Source organism: Antechinus flavipes, chromosome 1 (genome assembly GCF_016432865.1).
Source record: "Antechinus flavipes isolate AdamAnt ecotype Samford, QLD, Australia chromosome 1, AdamAnt_v2, whole genome shotgun sequence".
NCBI lineage: Eukaryota > Metazoa > Chordata > Mammalia > Dasyuromorphia > Dasyuridae > Antechinus > Antechinus flavipes.
This window is the reverse complement of record NC_067398.1, coordinates 52,724,798-52,741,184: the sequence shown is the minus strand read 5'-3', so window position 1 is coordinate 52,741,184 and position 16,387 is coordinate 52,724,798. Positions and strand designations below refer to the sequence as shown.

At 38.8% G+C, this 16,387-nt stretch overlaps 1 protein-coding gene across 10 annotated transcripts in view; it reads left to right on the top strand.

Annotated features, from left to right (window-relative positions):
• The window catches only part of TMCC1 (transmembrane and coiled-coil domain family 1), a 265,689-nt gene that overhangs the window by 235,260 nt on the left and 14,042 nt on the right, over positions 1-16,387 (top strand). For 9 of the 10 annotated variants that reach the window (XM_051982845.1, XM_051982869.1, XM_051982826.1 and 6 more), the window contains one exon: positions 9,457-10,397. In XM_051982845.1, coding sequence (XP_051838805.1) covers positions 9,457-10,397 — 941 coding nt within the window. Of the gene's footprint in view, positions 1-6,865; positions 6,976-9,456; positions 10,398-16,387 lie in introns of those variants that run through there. The other variant, XM_051982870.1, reaches the window with a different exon arrangement.

Here is a 16,387-nt window from a genome sequence, read left to right as displayed (position 1 = left end):
CCTTAAGGCTGCCTTTGATGACCCTCTGCCAAGCAGAGATGCTGAGCACTTACAGAAAAGTTTCTTGGCTACTAATTCTAACTATTTGATTTTATTCTTTAGCTCCTTAACTTCAGACCTCCTCTACTAGTAAAGAGAACCTAATGTGTCTGCCACCTGGATGTTGCCAATTTTCACATCCTCAAATCTGACATGCTCTTTAAAGAAACTAATTGCCAGTAGAAAATGATTATGTGTCATTTCTACTGTGAGAGGATAAAGAGAGCACTGAATATTTTCCCTACCCTAGCAGAATGTCATCTCCTCAAGGGCAAAATTTTCATTTATGGTTTTGTATTTCGCCATATAGCACATAGCTACTAAGTGCCATACACTGTAACAAGCACATTTTTTAAACAAAATCTCCTTTAGACCTGACATATAGTAGGTGCTTAGTGAATACTTAGTGTTGAATTGAATTGTACTCATAGAAGCCATTTCTTCAGAGTCTGGAGGACCTAGTTTCAAATTCTACTTTTTAACACGTTGTGATCATGGCTGGGCAAGTTACCAAATATCTGAGATTCAAGTAATATAATGCATGGAAAGTGTTCCAAAAACTGTAAAGCACCATCTTGATTTCCAATTTTGTCATCATCATGATCACTGAAAATTGTTGCAGAAAGAAAGGTCTTTTCTTTTCTTCCCTGAATTTCTTTCCTTCTGTGAAACCCAGAAACTCGTTTGTTAACTTGACTCATGGAGAAAGGAAGAGAACTGGAGAGGAAATCTAATTTTTATCAGTGCCCAAAAATGCTTGAGGAACTACACTGACTATTTAATATTTCCTTCATTGTATCGTAAAACCAAGATTTTCTGGTGTAAAGGCAAAAGCTAGACATTTAGGGGTTTAAAGGGAGGGCAAACAATTCCTTTTAGGAACCAGAGGTTATTAAGCAGTAATCCACCTTTTCTTTTATACCTGGTTTGCCTAGCCATAAATCCATGGTGTTGATATTTATCCACTTCAAAAATAGAATAAAAACTCTAGCTTGACATTTAAAGCCCTTTACTATCTGGTTCCAATCCACTTTTTAGTCTTATTTTCCATTACCCTTCTTGACACATAAAGCACTAATAACAATCATAAGTAATTCACATTTATGGGGAACTTTAAGATTCACAAAAGACTTTCCCCATAAAACACCTGTGAGATAATACAACTAGTAGTATCTCTATTTTTCAGACAAGGAAAGTGAGGAGTTTAAAAATTTTGAGTTATTTGTCTAAGAATCTATAGGGTTTAAGCTTCCAAAAGTGGGTTAAAGTATCTACCCTAACTCCAAAACTAGAGCTTTTCCCCCAAACACAGGAAAACTAGCATTTTCTTTTTTTCCTTTGCATTCATGCAGGCTATCCCTCATTCATGAAATTTATTCCTACCTCATTTCTGCCTATTAAAATACTTATCTTCAAGCCTCAGATCAGAACTGCCTCTCCTATGGAGCTGAAAATGAAAATGTAAATTTTCCTGAATAATTTGGGCTGAATCTCTTCTTATAGTTTGTGTTTATCATATATTTCTTTTTAAGAGCAAGAAACCTAAAGAGGCACCTGATAGTTGTAGGTTTTTAAATGATTGTGAGATTAAATCAAGTATTCCAGCGAAATGTGGAGGCCTTTTCCCATGTCCCTAGCCTTTTCGATAGCTCTCCTCTTCTTAAGGGATGAAGGAGAGTGAGATTGCCCCTTTCATCTAGTTGGAATCAGAGTAATTCATTGGTGTGCAGAGTAGAAAAAGTAAGCACAAAGGCACTATAAGATAACCATACAAGTAACAGAAATAAGATCATTTCATCATAGTGAGTAAACAAACAGGTTTGTTAGCTTTTATTTAAAACTTTGATATCAAGGTTAAGAAGGTAAGAGGCTATGTGGAAAAACCTGGATCTGCTTTATTTTATAAAAGCTTCATTGGATGTGGCATTAATGAGTATTTTAAAGGGTGCTACAAGTTATTGATTATTATTCTCAAAGCTTAATACCTATAGTCTGATACCATCATGGAATCCTTAGAGAAAGATTGATAGAGTTGTAGTTGTATCTAAAATATAGATTCTGAGTAATTGAAAAGCATTATCATATTCTCATTCTTATAGTGTTCTAGGACCAACCTTTTCTTATATCTTTGTTTATAAAGTACTTTAAGCAGTTTCTATCTTGAATAACTGACATGTCATCTGCTTTCAGCAAACAGGTTCTTGATAGAGATATAAAGCACTAAGAAGTGATTTGGGGAGGAAATGTGCTCCAGTTCTCAGAGCATCAGTGAACTCTAAAATCTTTACTTCTGGTTCTTATGTGATTTCAACATTGATCACTTTTTTTCTTTTCTCAGCAAATGGGCTAGTATCAGTATTGTCAAAACACTGTGATATTGGACAAAGAAGTAAAACATATCTAAAATAAAGATGCTCATGCTAAAGTTTTCATCATTGTAGACCTAATAGTAAAGAAAAATTAGTTTTAAGTTAAGAATGTAGAGAAATATTTACAATTTTTCTTTTCTTTTTTTTTCTGTGCCTTCCTTTTGTTGCCATCCAGTCACTTTTGGAGGGCTGCTGATACAATATACAGTTCTTAAGAGCCAAAGCAGATTGCTAAAATATTGCAGTTGGCCAAAACCAAACTAGCACCCAATCCTCCTGACCAGTGTTGCTGCCATTTAATTTTTGTCAGCTTTTTTGTCCTTAATTTTAATATCTTTCCTGAGACATTATCTCATGGTTATCCTTTGTTGTACAACAGATTTGTGACTACCTCTTCTCTCCCTGCAGTCCTATTTCCCTCCCACCCCTGAGTTCTCTGAGAGTAGGGGCTGGGAAGGTGGAGGATTATTTTTGTCTTTCTGTGCTTAGCATAGTACCTACAACATAATAAGCCCAGTTTAAATGCTTGTTCACTTGTTAGCCTATAGGTTGTCTAAGAGAAGAACAAATAATGTGATTGCATTTATTTCAGCCTTCTGTGTCTTCTTATCCCCTTTTGGAGGGGTGAAGATAAGGAGAACCAATTAAAATTGTGGAAAACTAAAAAGCTCAAGACATTTACAGGCTCCCCTTGGATATATTTTCTCTGAATTTGGTGTAAGAAATTGTATGAAGTAGAGGTAGATAAAAAAGATTTAGTGGACAGAGTACCCAATTTGGAGTTTCACAGCTAGATTCCAAACAGAATATTAGCAAACCACATTAAACCTCACTTTTATAGTCTGCAAAAGGAATCTGTCTCTTAGGTCTATTGGGTATGATCCAAAATAGATAATGTATATAAAGAATCTAACTCTTAAAAGCTACAAATGTCATTTATTATGAAAAAGGGGAAAAGAGAGACCAGGGTTGGGAAGAAAGAATTTTAAATAGGAAAAATGGCAAGATGTTTCTGTTTTGGCAATATTCCTATCCCCTTAATTGATTTTCTCCTTCGTACCATACTCTTTGAACATCAGGCTGCTTCATCTGTTGATACAGTTGATATAAAACCTCAGCAATTGAGTTAGATTGGATGATTCCTTAAAAAATAAAATAAAATAAACTTAATGGACAGATTTGAAGATAGTACCATTTTTTCAAGACTTCCTTCCAACAAACACTTTTACTTGAGAACCAAAATAGTTTTGTTTTTAGTTGCACCGAGAACTCTCAGAGTCCATTAGAGCAGTGTGATACATGCCTAACATATTCTTGGATCATGCGACAGACCTATGATATTTGAAAGAAAATTGTTCCCTCTAGTTTTCCATTAATAGCAATCATGCCTGGGAATCTTTACCCACTTGGTTTTGAGACAGATGGTAAAGTTCAGTACATATTAAAACTAATTGTTCTTGAAGATTTTGGGTCCCAGAAAGATAGAATTTTTGCATTTAAAAACTGGGTACGAGATAAATGATTATTTGAAGATCTGAAAAGGGCGGGGGAAGGGGGGGAAGCAGGACAATAAAGTAAAGGATAAGAAAAAAGAAAGCATGTGCCATCATGGAAAGAGGGTGGGGGAGAGAGGTTTCTTTGCTTCTTAGCCAATTCTTATGTCCTACAAGACCTGAGATGACTAAATATCTTGACTCATCCCTATTTATAGCTGATATTCTCAACAGTTGGTACTTAAACTACCAATCTCACTTCTGGAGGAGTTATTCCACTGCTTTATAATCACCTTCCTCCAGCCAGATGTTTTCTCTCTTCCCTGAACTCAACCAAAACTTTAGCTTGTGCTCCTTCCCATGGTGTTAGGAAGCTAATGGATGTCTTAGTAAACAGTAAATTTAAATTCTTGTTTTTAAAATATAAGATGAAACATGGTCAAATGACAAGTTATTTTGTCATTAACTTCATTTCTTATGAATTTATACCAAGCCAGTTATTTACATAGGAAACATTTCTATAGTATATTTCTAGAAATGAATGTCTTATTCTGCATTGGGAATCAATGTCTTTAGGTATAATTTGAATACCTGTCTATTACCGAGGAGGTCCTTTTCTTCCTATCCCCCTCCCCCCAATCTCTGTTTTGGTGATTTGTTGGCACTTTAAATTCCCAAGTAGTGAAGAGCCTTTAAAAATCCTCCCCATTTATTTTATAAAATCACTTCAAAAGCAAAAACACCTGTTGGAATTTTATAAACTAACAGAAAGGGCTCTGGGAGAACCCAGTTGAGACAAAGATCTTTTTGACTGAAATCTACCACTCTAGAACCAAAAAAAAAAAAAAAAAAGAGGATCTTCCACAAATCTAGTTTCAGTGTTTGGATATTTCCCCTTCTAGTGGTGAGAAGAATGTGCAAATGACTCAAGATGACATAAGAGTCTTCTTTTGAGAAACTAAGAGGGAAATCCCTAAGGCATTGTGAACAAAAAGTATATGGGAGAAGAGTTTCACTTCAGCAAGATTTCTGAGAGAACTTCCAAGGAAACTTACTACACAATTTTTAGTTGTAGATAATGAAGAAAAAGTCAGGGTTTTAAAAAAATGTATTTGGCGGGGCATGACATTTGGTACCTTAAAGGGAGAAGTCAGCTGTCCATGGCAGAAGATGGCCTAAACTTTGATTCTGAAAGTTACATAAGTTACTGGAAAAAGGCTGTAGCCCTAAACTAGAAAATGTGTTTAAATACCTACTGTACAAAACTTTACAAAGTAGATATTCTCCTTAAAATTATCAGAAAAATTAATTTCTATGAAGTGAACTATATTTTCCTGTTTGCCTCCATTAGATCAGCCATAGAACTGGAAATAAAGAGAAAGGGAACTCTCCTCTCTTGAGACATATGACTGTATTATTGACCTGCAGAGCAACTTAGAATATACTGCTTAAGATACATGCAAACCAAATACTATTTTATTGTGTTGAAAGTAATTACGTTGTACAATCAGGATCCCAAATTCACATTTGATTAAGACTTATTAAGGAGAGCCAATAGAACCCTGCTCTTCTGCCCACCATGAGCCTGGGGCAGGTTTCTTTCTCTTTTTCACAAGATCATATCTTCCACTGAGACCTAACAGGAAGTTTTCCTAAAGGTTATTGAGTCTCAACCCTTTGCCTTAATCTAGACTGTTTTCATGGAGAGTGTCCCTGGGTGAGTTGGCCTTAGGTTAGGTGGATAGAGTGTGGGGCCTCAGTACTTGCTAGCTGTGTGATCCTAAGCAAGTCACTTAACCCCAATCTGCCTCAGTTTTCTTATCTGTAAAATGAGCTGGAGAAGAAAATAGCAGATCACTCCAGTATCTCTGCCAAGAAAACCAAATAGGGTTTAATCAGACATGATTTAAAAACTACTGAAAAACAGCAAAAAGGTCCCTGAAAAAAGTCCATATATGGAGAAGGGGAAGGCACTTCAGAGGCCATCTCAGAGAGGCTTAGCCGACTTTCCCAATCCCAAAGTCCCACAGGGAGGGTTGTTAAGTCCAGTAAGTGGTGCAGCTTTCCCATTCAGAGTCCAGCCCACCTTCTGCCACTGACATCCTTCCCCTTTAAGATCTCAAGTACTATCCAATTAGCCCGTTGGGATCTGAGATAGACAACTGAGGTCAGTGAACAGAATCAGATTCCTGGAGAATTTGTCCAGGATCACATTGACTTCTTTGGAAACAAGGAGAGCCAGTCCTGGCCTTTCAGATCACCGAACATAGCTGCAGTCCTCTTATGGAGCGCTGGCCGTCAGTACTTTCGAGTTGCTGAGTTTGACTGCTGGCCACATTGGGATGTGAAATGAATTAGGGAACAAGGAGGATAGTGCAAAGAGTGTTTACAGTGTTTCTGAAACAAAGTGACCTATTGAGACTGGTGGTGGTGTTATTATTGTTGGTATTACTATCACCACCACTATTATAACTGTTTCTCATGCTATCACTAATCTGACTACTGTTTTAAATATTCCTGGGTCTGTGGGTCACTAGGTTATGCCTACAGAAGACTTAGAAAGGTAACACTTAAGGAAACTTTTTTCAGTTTGTAAATATTTACAATTAAATAAGGTTGTTGTTTTAAAAAAATTCACTTTCACAAGAGTAATGTGATCCTTTCATTACTTCCTTCAGTATTGCTACTTTAACGGAGTTTAAATCTTTAAAATATATATGTACGTGTGTGTGTGTGTGTGTGTATAAAATCTTCATATAGTGGCTTTCCCTTTAAGAACTTTGTTCCTGACTCTGGTGATGTCATCTTCTTCTTCCCTTCCACCCCCCTCCCCAACCCCAAAGTCTTTAAAGTTAAGGCCAGCCTGGAACTGGGGAGGAGTTACTGAGTAATGGGCTGAGTCATGGTTTCAGGTATTTTAAAACTACTTCCCTGGCAAAATAATGGGTTAGTTTTATTTAAAGAATGAAGTCTGAGGAGAACTGCTGTCAGCTGAATTGTTGTAGATATGGTAGCAGTTGGGAGTGGTGGGAACCATGCACTGGCAGAAGTTGCTGTGGCTCGGGAAAGCCCAGGTAGGACAGAAATAACCTTCCCCACAAGCCTTGCTGTACTAGGAGTTGCACTCTTAGTAAAGAGGATTTGAAGGGCTCCTGCATAGGTGTTTTAAAACTTAATGTATATAAACAAGCTTGTTTATACCAGTTTACCACAAGTGTGGTCCATGTATATTTAAATCATGCTTTTCTTCCCTGAGGAACTATTAGGTTTTTATCTATTTCTAATTACTTGTTTAAGAAGTCACCAGATGGGTTGAACACAAAACTACTCTTCCCAAATCTCTGAAGGAAAATGAGGTGTCTTAAAGAAACTGATTCTTTTTCCTGTCGCCTATGTGACATGTGTAATTTATAAGTATTCATTCTATTAGGTCATTTAAATATTAGCTCAGAATCTAAGAAAAGAAGATCTAGTACATGGGAAGAATTATACTAGTATATTAGCTATTGACTTCTTTTTGCCATTCCAAAAAGTTGCAAACTCTTTTAGGCTCCCACTGAACTTTTTATAACTTTTGTTGGTTCCTTTTACCCAAAAATACTAGCTTTCAAATGGAACTTGTATCCTTGAATAAAATAAGTGGAACTCAAAGGAGCCAGACAGAATCTGAAAAGATCTATGAAGATCTAAAGGTTATAAGGAGTCACATCCCCAATTACTTTGTGATTGCAGATGACTTGATGAGTATACAAAACCCTGCCTTCTTGTCTTCTTTCCTCCTGCTAAATTAGCCCACCATTTGATCATTTTTCAGCTTATAAAAACTCCCACAGAAGACGTGTAGGACCCAAAAAAGGGAAACTAAAATCTACTGATCCTGCAAATTTGGCAAAATGGAGAAGGATGTTTAAAATAATGGCAAAATGTCTAAGTTCTTTATCTGTTGCCTTCAAATATTAAAACATTGATATTTTAATTGCCTTTATTTCCACTAAAGATAATTTATTGAATCCAACAAAGTACTGAATGCTTCTAAGAACTTGAACTTGAACTTCTGCCCCGGGACTCAAAAGACAAATTTAGGAGAAAAGGATATGTGCAGTCTAAGAAAAGATTAAACTAAGTTGCATATATTTTAAGCTTCCAGTGGCTAGGAAGAAGTACTTCAGGTTTTTTCCTTGAAATATCAATCAGAGAGTATGAGATCTTAAAATATATATATTCACATATGTATGGGGGAGGGGGTAATAGGAGAGGAGATTCTTTTCCTTGAAGTCTAAGGAAAAGTGTATGAGGGAAGGAGTCCATTTTTTTACATCCTCTTTAGAAATCATTTATTGGAATGTTCTGGTAGTTATTTTATTATTACTCCCTTAATAGGGAGCAGTTTCTAAAACTTTTTGAATTCCTCTCTCATTCATTACCTACTCTCCCCAGGAGGAATTAATATAAATTTTTTTCTCCTATATAATCTCTGTGCTCTCCCCTAGTTTGAAACCCAATCTTGAAGGGGCAACTTAACTTTCTGGAGCTTAAATTGATTCTCCTTTCTCAGTTTCTTTCCAGTTTCACATGTGGTTACCCATAGAAGAGAAAAACGTGTTCACACTGTAAGACTTGACTCGAACTAACTTTGAACATTTTGCTCACTTGGTTTTTTCAGGTTTTCACTTCTTAATGACCACTTCTTATTTTCATGGATATTGCCATTTTGAATCACATACTTGTAGCTTATTATTACTATATGTTTATCATACCAGAATTTGCTACAGATTCTTATAAGTTGGGGAAAATGCATTTTTAACATTATTTTTATTTGGTAGCTCATTTTTAAAAGACTTTTTTAAAAACCAGAACTCATAAAATAGGCCTGCTTTAACTGGATTACGCAAATGTTTTTCATTTATTCTCACAAACTCTTGCCACTTCTGTAGATGTCTTTTCATTTACTTTTGCTTATCCAAATCTACCAGACAAGGAAAATTAAATCATATCCAGCTTTTGTTAACGATTTTGACTTTACAAAGCAAAACCATTAAGCTTTGACTTTATTTGGGTAAAAATACACAGGCATAATCAAAGTTCACTCTGTGAACTATATTATTGTTTTAAAATGACTAATTGGGCATCCATAAATTGCTGATTTTTTTAAACTAAATTGTTTTTGTAGAATGTGATAATGGATGTGGGCTTTGCTTTACACAGTGGTAGAGCACTTTTTTAAAAAAGCTCTTTGTCCATTTTTTGTAACTCAGATCATTTAACTTAACCATTAAATCCTGCTATTTAAAAGGTGTTTTTATGATTTTTTTCTAAAGAAACATTGTAGCTAAATTTATCTGTAATATAAAATTGGTTGTTTTTAATCTGTGTGATTCAGTTAACACAAAATACATCTGTAGGAAGAACCAGCAAGGGAGAAAGGGGACATTTAATAGAAATCATTTGTGTACTTTTCCAGAGATGTGAGTAGATAGTGTGTCCTGCCCCATTCTGAATGAAACCTATTACTTTCAGCATCCTTTTAATGTCCACCTCTCTTCCTTTGATACTAGATCGATCGGTTGGAAGTAAGCAGCCTTGCTCAGACATCCAGCGCAGTGACCTCTAGCACCGACGGCAGCATCAACACTGAGTCAGTGGATGGGACGCCCGACCCCCAGCGCACCAAAGCAGCTATCACCCACCTGCAGCAGAAGATCCTAAAACTCACGGAGCAGATCAAAATTGAGCAAACAGCCCGGGACGATAACGTTGCAGAGTACTTGAAACTTGCTAACAACGCAGACAAGCAACAGACTGCCCGCATCAAGCAGGTGTTTGAGAAGAAAAACCAGAAGTCAGCCCAGACCATCCTACAGTTGCAGAAAAAGCTAGAGCACTATCATCGGAAGCTACGAGAAGTTGAGCAGAATGGGATCCCCCGGCAGCCCAAGGATGTTTTCAGGGATATGCACCAGGGGCTGAAGGATGTGGGGGCAAAAGTGACTGGCTTCAGTGAAGGGGTAGTGGACAGTGTCAAAGGCGGACTTTCCAGCTTCTCCCAGGCCACTCACTCAGCTGCGGGCGCTGTTGTCTCCAAGCCTCGAGAGATTGCCTCATTAATTCGGAACAAGTTTGGCAGTGCGGACAACATCTCTAATCTGAAAGACTCTTTAGAGGAAGGGCAGATAGAGGATGGGCCTGGGGGGAAGCCCCTGGGAGTGATTGCCAACTTTCAGTCGAGTCCAAAGTATGGTAGTGAGGAGGACTGTTCCAGTGCTACCTCGGGCTCGGTGGGAGCCAACAGTACCACTGGGGGAGGCCCTGTGGGAGCATCAAGCTCCAAAACAAACACTCTGGAGATGCAGAGCTCAGGGTTTGATGCAATACTTCATGAGATCCAGGAAATCCGAGAGACGCAGGCCAGACTAGAGGAATCCTTTGAAAACCTCAAGGAGCATTATCAGAGGGACTATTCCTTAATAATGCAAGCCTTACAGGAGGAGCGATACAGGTAAGTGCTGCTGGAACAGTTGTACATTTCTGATGGAGGGAGTTGAGCTGCTTTTCCTGAGGCATTGCATGAGGCATTACAGAAAGGAAGGGAAACCCATGGGGGCTCTGACCTCTACTCGAGGGTTTTGTGCCTTAAAAAGTCTTATGCCTCTTTCTTTAGCAGTCATGTCTCTAAAGCTCAAATTCTTTAAGAAGACAGACTAGACTTGTTAAGTATAGATCTCTACTGTGTCATGGTCGATTGAAGGAATCAAAGTTAACAGAAACGTAATAAAATACTATTAGTGTTTGGTCCTTGAGTACAGTATTAAATAACTGTCTGAGAAATGAAGCCATGTAGGAAATTGGTCCTGATAAACATGTCTGTTACTCTTATTAAATTTTTGGTGGGACTTTGGGATGGGAGCAGATTTAACAGGAAGTAGTTCAATAGCAGTTGAGGTTTCTCAAGGGACCTGATTTTTTTAGGCATAACTGTGTAAAAGGTGGAAGCAGAGTCTTTTTGGTATTTCACATTGTTCATTTCTTAGCTGTTTTCCATATGTTGTCCTCCCCCATCTGTTTTCTTTTCCTTATAAGAGAAACATTCTTGTGGAGTGTTGTTCCTGATGCTAGGACTTACAATAGTTCCCCTAAAAGAGCATTCTCCCATGGAAAGCAGATCTAGGCCTATTGAGGCAGGAGGATAGAGTGGAATGTCAAGAAGTCTGGGGATCAGGAGATCTGGGCAATTAGAGGATCTAATTCTGGTTTGATCTTGCTGGATATAACCTCAGGCTAGGTACTTAATCATTCAGTGTCTCATTTTCCTGTTCTTTAAAATGAAAGAGTTAGACTAAATGATGTGTAAGGTCCTTTCCAATTCTGAAATTATAGCTTATCTGATTATCTCAAAGCCCTTTACTTCTTGAGAAGAAATTAATCATCAAACCATAGTTTTCAGTTGGCGAAATTAAAACGTAGAACTCCTTACACTATTGTAACTTTTTTCGGTTTATGATTTTCTACAGCAACTAGCATTTTATATGTCTGTTAGTGAACAAGCATTTATTAAATACCTACTCTATGTTTAATCAATAAACAGGCAGGTACTGTGCCAAAAGCTGGAGATACATAGATACCTCCTCCCTTGCTTTCAGGGAGCTTATTTTCTTTCTAAAAAAAAAAAAGCAACATGTTGTGGAGTAGGGAGTGAGTATATGTAGACAGTAAAAACAAATGAATGTTAAATAGTTTGGAGAGAGAGGACCCTAACAATTTGGAGGGGAGTTAAGGCTAAGAAGAGGTTTTGTGTAGAACATGGGACTTAAGCTAAGTCTTGAAGGAAGAAAGGGATTCTCTGAGACAGAAGTAAAGAAGGAAATTGTATACCATGTGTGAGAAGGGAGAGTAACATAATAAGGCTGACAGAATGGTTAGATCCAAGTTGTGAAGGGAGGTTAACATTGTACCCTGGACATAGTAGGGAGCCATGAAAATGTATTATGGAGGTGAATGAATGGCAGCACCAGAAATGCACATAAAGAGCACTGTTTGGCAGCCATATAAAGAGGATAAAGTGGAGATAGAGGCCGGGACATGACTTTGGAGACCACTATGATAGTCCAGATGGAAGACGATGAGGGCTTGAATTGGTGGTAGCTTTGTGAGTTGAGAGAAGGATATGACATTTGTGGCAGATATAGAAATGGCAGGATTTGACAACTGACTGGATATGGGAGACAGGAGTCCAGATAATATGCTCATGCTGTGAACATGGGAGACGAGAAACTAGAGGTGCGTTTCACAGAACTGGGGAAACTGAGGAGGGTTTTGGTCCTGCATTCTCTTCTGGACCTTCTCAGTGTGAGATGTGTCCGGGCTATCGGGTTTGAAATGTCCAGGAGGCAGTTGGAGATAAGGGCTGAGAAAGAGACAGACAGACAGACACTGTGGATGGATATCTAAATGTGTGAGTCATCTGCAGAGAGGCAATGATTAAGTCCATGAGAACAGATGAGATCACCTGGTGAGATTTTGCAGAGAGAAGAAAAGAATGCTCCTGAGACCAGGAGGTCCACCCACAAAGTACTGGTCTTCATAACCCAACCCAAGAAACTGAGATCCAGCCAGCAGCAGATAGGAGAGCCGGGAGTGTCATGAAAACCAGCAGAGCAAAATCTCCAGGAGCACAGAAGGCTCCAGGAGAGATCCTCAGTCAGTGTGAAGAGATCAGTTTCTGTGGGGAGATGAGGTTAGAAGTCAGATGGCAAAGAGAGAGTGGGGAGAGGGGAGAGGGAGGAAGGGGGACAAGGAGGGAAGGAGGAAAAGAAGGAGGTGGTGAAAACAGCAGTAAGTAGAGTCACTTTTCCAGGAGTTTGATGGTGAAAGTAGAGGCAGAATATGATGACTTGAGGTGATAGTAGGGGCCAGTAAAAGATTTAACAATAGGTGGAGACTTGGAAATGTTTGTAGGCAATAGAGAAAGGAAGCTGTAAATAAGGAGAGATTGAAGAGCAGGGAAGGGGGGAAGAGAAGAAATTTGAAGGGCAAGGGAAGAGGCAGTCTCTTGGAGAAGGTGGAAGGAATAAGATACCTGAAGAAGGCTCGGTTTGGGGAAAGTAAAGTGGCACCAAATTGTTGGAGGCTTGGGCAAAGAGAGTAAAGAGTGTTCTGGCAAGGAGGAGCTCCAGGAAAGGGCTGAGGACCGGCGGACAAAGGATGGAGGAGAGATTTGATGGAAGAATACAGAAGTAGGTAGGGATCAGTGAGGAAGGACCATAGCAGGGGTGTGCCAGCAGGGCTAGGGAAGAAGGTGTGCAGGTGCAGAGCAGGATCCTATTACTGGGGTGGCTGTTTCCCTCCCCAGCTGAGCCTCACTCCCCATCCAGAAGTCATTCTTTTCCAAAGTCTTCCACTTTCCTTACTGGAGGCAGTTTTGTGACCAGTAACATAGCTGTGCCTCCCTCTGCTTTTCTGTAGAGAGTGGTCTGTCTATCTATATCTATAGACAGATATCTCTGTAGATATAGATGAATACTCGAGAGGGGACAAGAAAGAGGAAAGCTTATTACCATTTTTGTGTCTAGAGATTAGACACTCCTAGGGGACAGAAGCAGTGGTATTGTTGAGGTTCAGAAGGGAAACCCCAAAAAGTTGGGGTTAGAGACTAGTATTGTGAGGTATCTCAAAAGAATTTACAAACTTGAACCCATCTCCAAGTCAGGGGATAAAAAAGTTTATTGTAATTGTAACACCAATTGAAGTGCACTAAGTCCCAAAAGGATTTAGCAAAGAATCAGGAGCAAGTAGATAAATTCATCCAGTTCATCATGTCACTGATATAATAGTTTTATGGCCCAGACGTAGACCTGAGAAGTGATCTGTTCACTGTTATGTCAGGAATTTGGTTATCACTGACCAGCATATTGTCTATCTGACAATCAGCAATGTTTGTAGGACTATCTTAAGGCCAGAAGACTTTAGAATCATTGACAGATTGTTGGAACAGAAGCACTCGAAGGTCAGAGGACCTCATCATTGTTATGTTTCCCCTAGAAGCTGTATATGCTTTGAATCAGTGCTCTGACCCATCACTGTCATTCATTGAGTTCTCCCTGGACCCTTAGTATCTTCTGCAAATCTGATGAGCAGGTATCACATAAACCCAGAAAGCACTATACTAGTTTCTTGGGGGACTCCACTGGGGAACTCCTTCCAGTGTCAGAGGAAACTGTTCATTAGTACTCTTTGGATTGGGCCATTCAGTTCCTTCCTAATCCACCTTACTCCACTGTCACAGAGCACACATCTCACCATCTTTTTTCAAGAATAGAGCAAGAGACTTTGTAAAATGATATCTTAAAATATAGATAAACTAAACCTGTAGCACTCACATGACCTATTATTCTAGTAACTGCTAGAAAAATTCATTTTTGATGCCTTCACTGGTTCATGATGAAGTTATGATGATTGCCTTGTCATTCTTGCTTCCTTGATGTTTTTATCCATCAGATTTCAGCTTGACATGCCTTCATGTCAAATTTAGACCTGGTGGGAAAAAAAGCTAAAAAAATTACTTCCAAGACCTACTTTGCATCTCAACCACTCTTGCCCTTCCTCTATTATCTCCTCATTACAACAGGGAGTCCCAAACTCATTTATTTTCTGACAGTTTTTATTCTCTACTATAGGCAAAATGGTCCTTTTTACAGAATAATCATTAGGATGAAAGAGGCTATATAAATCCATTAAACTAATAGGAAATATCTTAGTTTGAAAACAATAGGACAAAAGTAGCCTCTACAAACTTATTTTCTTAGCTCATATCAGCTTTAGACTTGGATTTTGTTTTTTAAAATCCTGAGACATTCCTAATTTATGTTTTTTTCTCAGTAAGCTTCTTTAAAAACCTTAGCTCCTATTCCTGTCACCATCCCAGGAACAAGTCACTTATTCAACCAATCTGTTTTGAGTAGCTATTCTATGCCAGAGAATGTTAAAGTACTTAAAATACCTTATCCAACAGCTTTGGAAAATAAAGTATTCTCAATAAGTGAATTTTCCAGATAACTATGGAATCAGTTAAATTTTAACCAGTTGTGATGACAATCTCTCTAAAACACATTTTTCTCCTTTTTAAGAGCATAATAAACATCATTTGATCTTTTAAGAAGAGGATGCGAGCCTTCAGAGTCCATGGAGGTGTGAAGAGCTATGTGTCCACATGCTAAATAAGCCTGTGTTTTTTGAGTTCTGTGTCTGTTCTTGTGGAAAGCTTTTTTGTTTGTTTTCATTTTTCCGCTGCAATACCTGGACCTCCTGGTTAGAATGTTGGTTTCTTATCTGTGGTAGGCCCCAAACTTATTAGAATTGTATATGAAGGAAAAGTAAATAGGTTCTAAATGGAAAGAACACAGGAAGCTGTTTGGGAGTCTTTCCTGGAAGAGGATCCCAATAGTTCTTACTCTCGACTTTTATTTCTAGACTCACCCTTAGCTACAGTTACTCAGCAGTAACTTTTCTTCATATGACATTAACTAGATTAAATTTTCAGGATAGGGATTATGTATCAGCACTCAGGTCATTCTCCCAAATCTCTCAAATTCAGCTCCCTATTTCTGGGGTTCCTCTCCTTCCCAGCTCTTGTCCTAGTGCTAAGGAACTTAAATTCCCTTAAAGTCCCTTAATCTGATCCTGTCCCATTACTTGTTCCTGCACCCCATACACAAGCGCGATCTTACCATTGCCCACAAGCAGTTTACTCTTTCAAAAATGCTGCCATTCTGTCTAATTGTAACCCCCTTTCATTCCATCCATCTCTTGGCCTCCGCCTAATCATCAGTGCTTTCTGGGTCCTCCACTAAGGACTTTCTCAGGCCTTAACCCTGCTTTGGCTTCCACTTTTGCATAGCGGTTTAAGGCTTGCAGACTGCTTTTGTGATCCCTGTAACAGCCCTGTGAGTTGAATGCTATTACTCTGACTTTTCAGATGAGGAAGATGAGGCTCAGGGTGTTTAGTGACTCAGGGCAAGGTCACAGAGCCTTTGAGCTCCCATCTCCCATGCTCTAGGCCAGCATTCTCTTTCTTCTCTGATCTGGAATCCCTCCACCCCTCTTTCCATCCCTCATCTCTTGGTGAACCTGGGACCTGAATTTCCCACTCCCCCCTTCTCTGCTACTGAACAAAAGCAGCTTGTATAGAGTTGAGAGGAGACTGAACACTGACACTCAGGGACATTACCAATGATTCTCTCCCCCTTCATTTAGCCCTTGCCCCAAGGCAATCTTCTTGCTAGTCCCTGCTTGAATTCTTCTCTCGTTCTGTATGGAAGGAAATGCAAACCTACTCTCCAGTCTTCTGGCTTCTCCCATCTTTCCTTATCCCCATCCCCTTCTCTCTTAGCACAGGAGATAGTATTGGTCCTGGGTTCTGGAAGAGCAGAGTTTAAATCCTCCCTTAGGCTCTGTAGCCTTGAGTAAATCATTTACGTCCTCAAACTGAGTTTC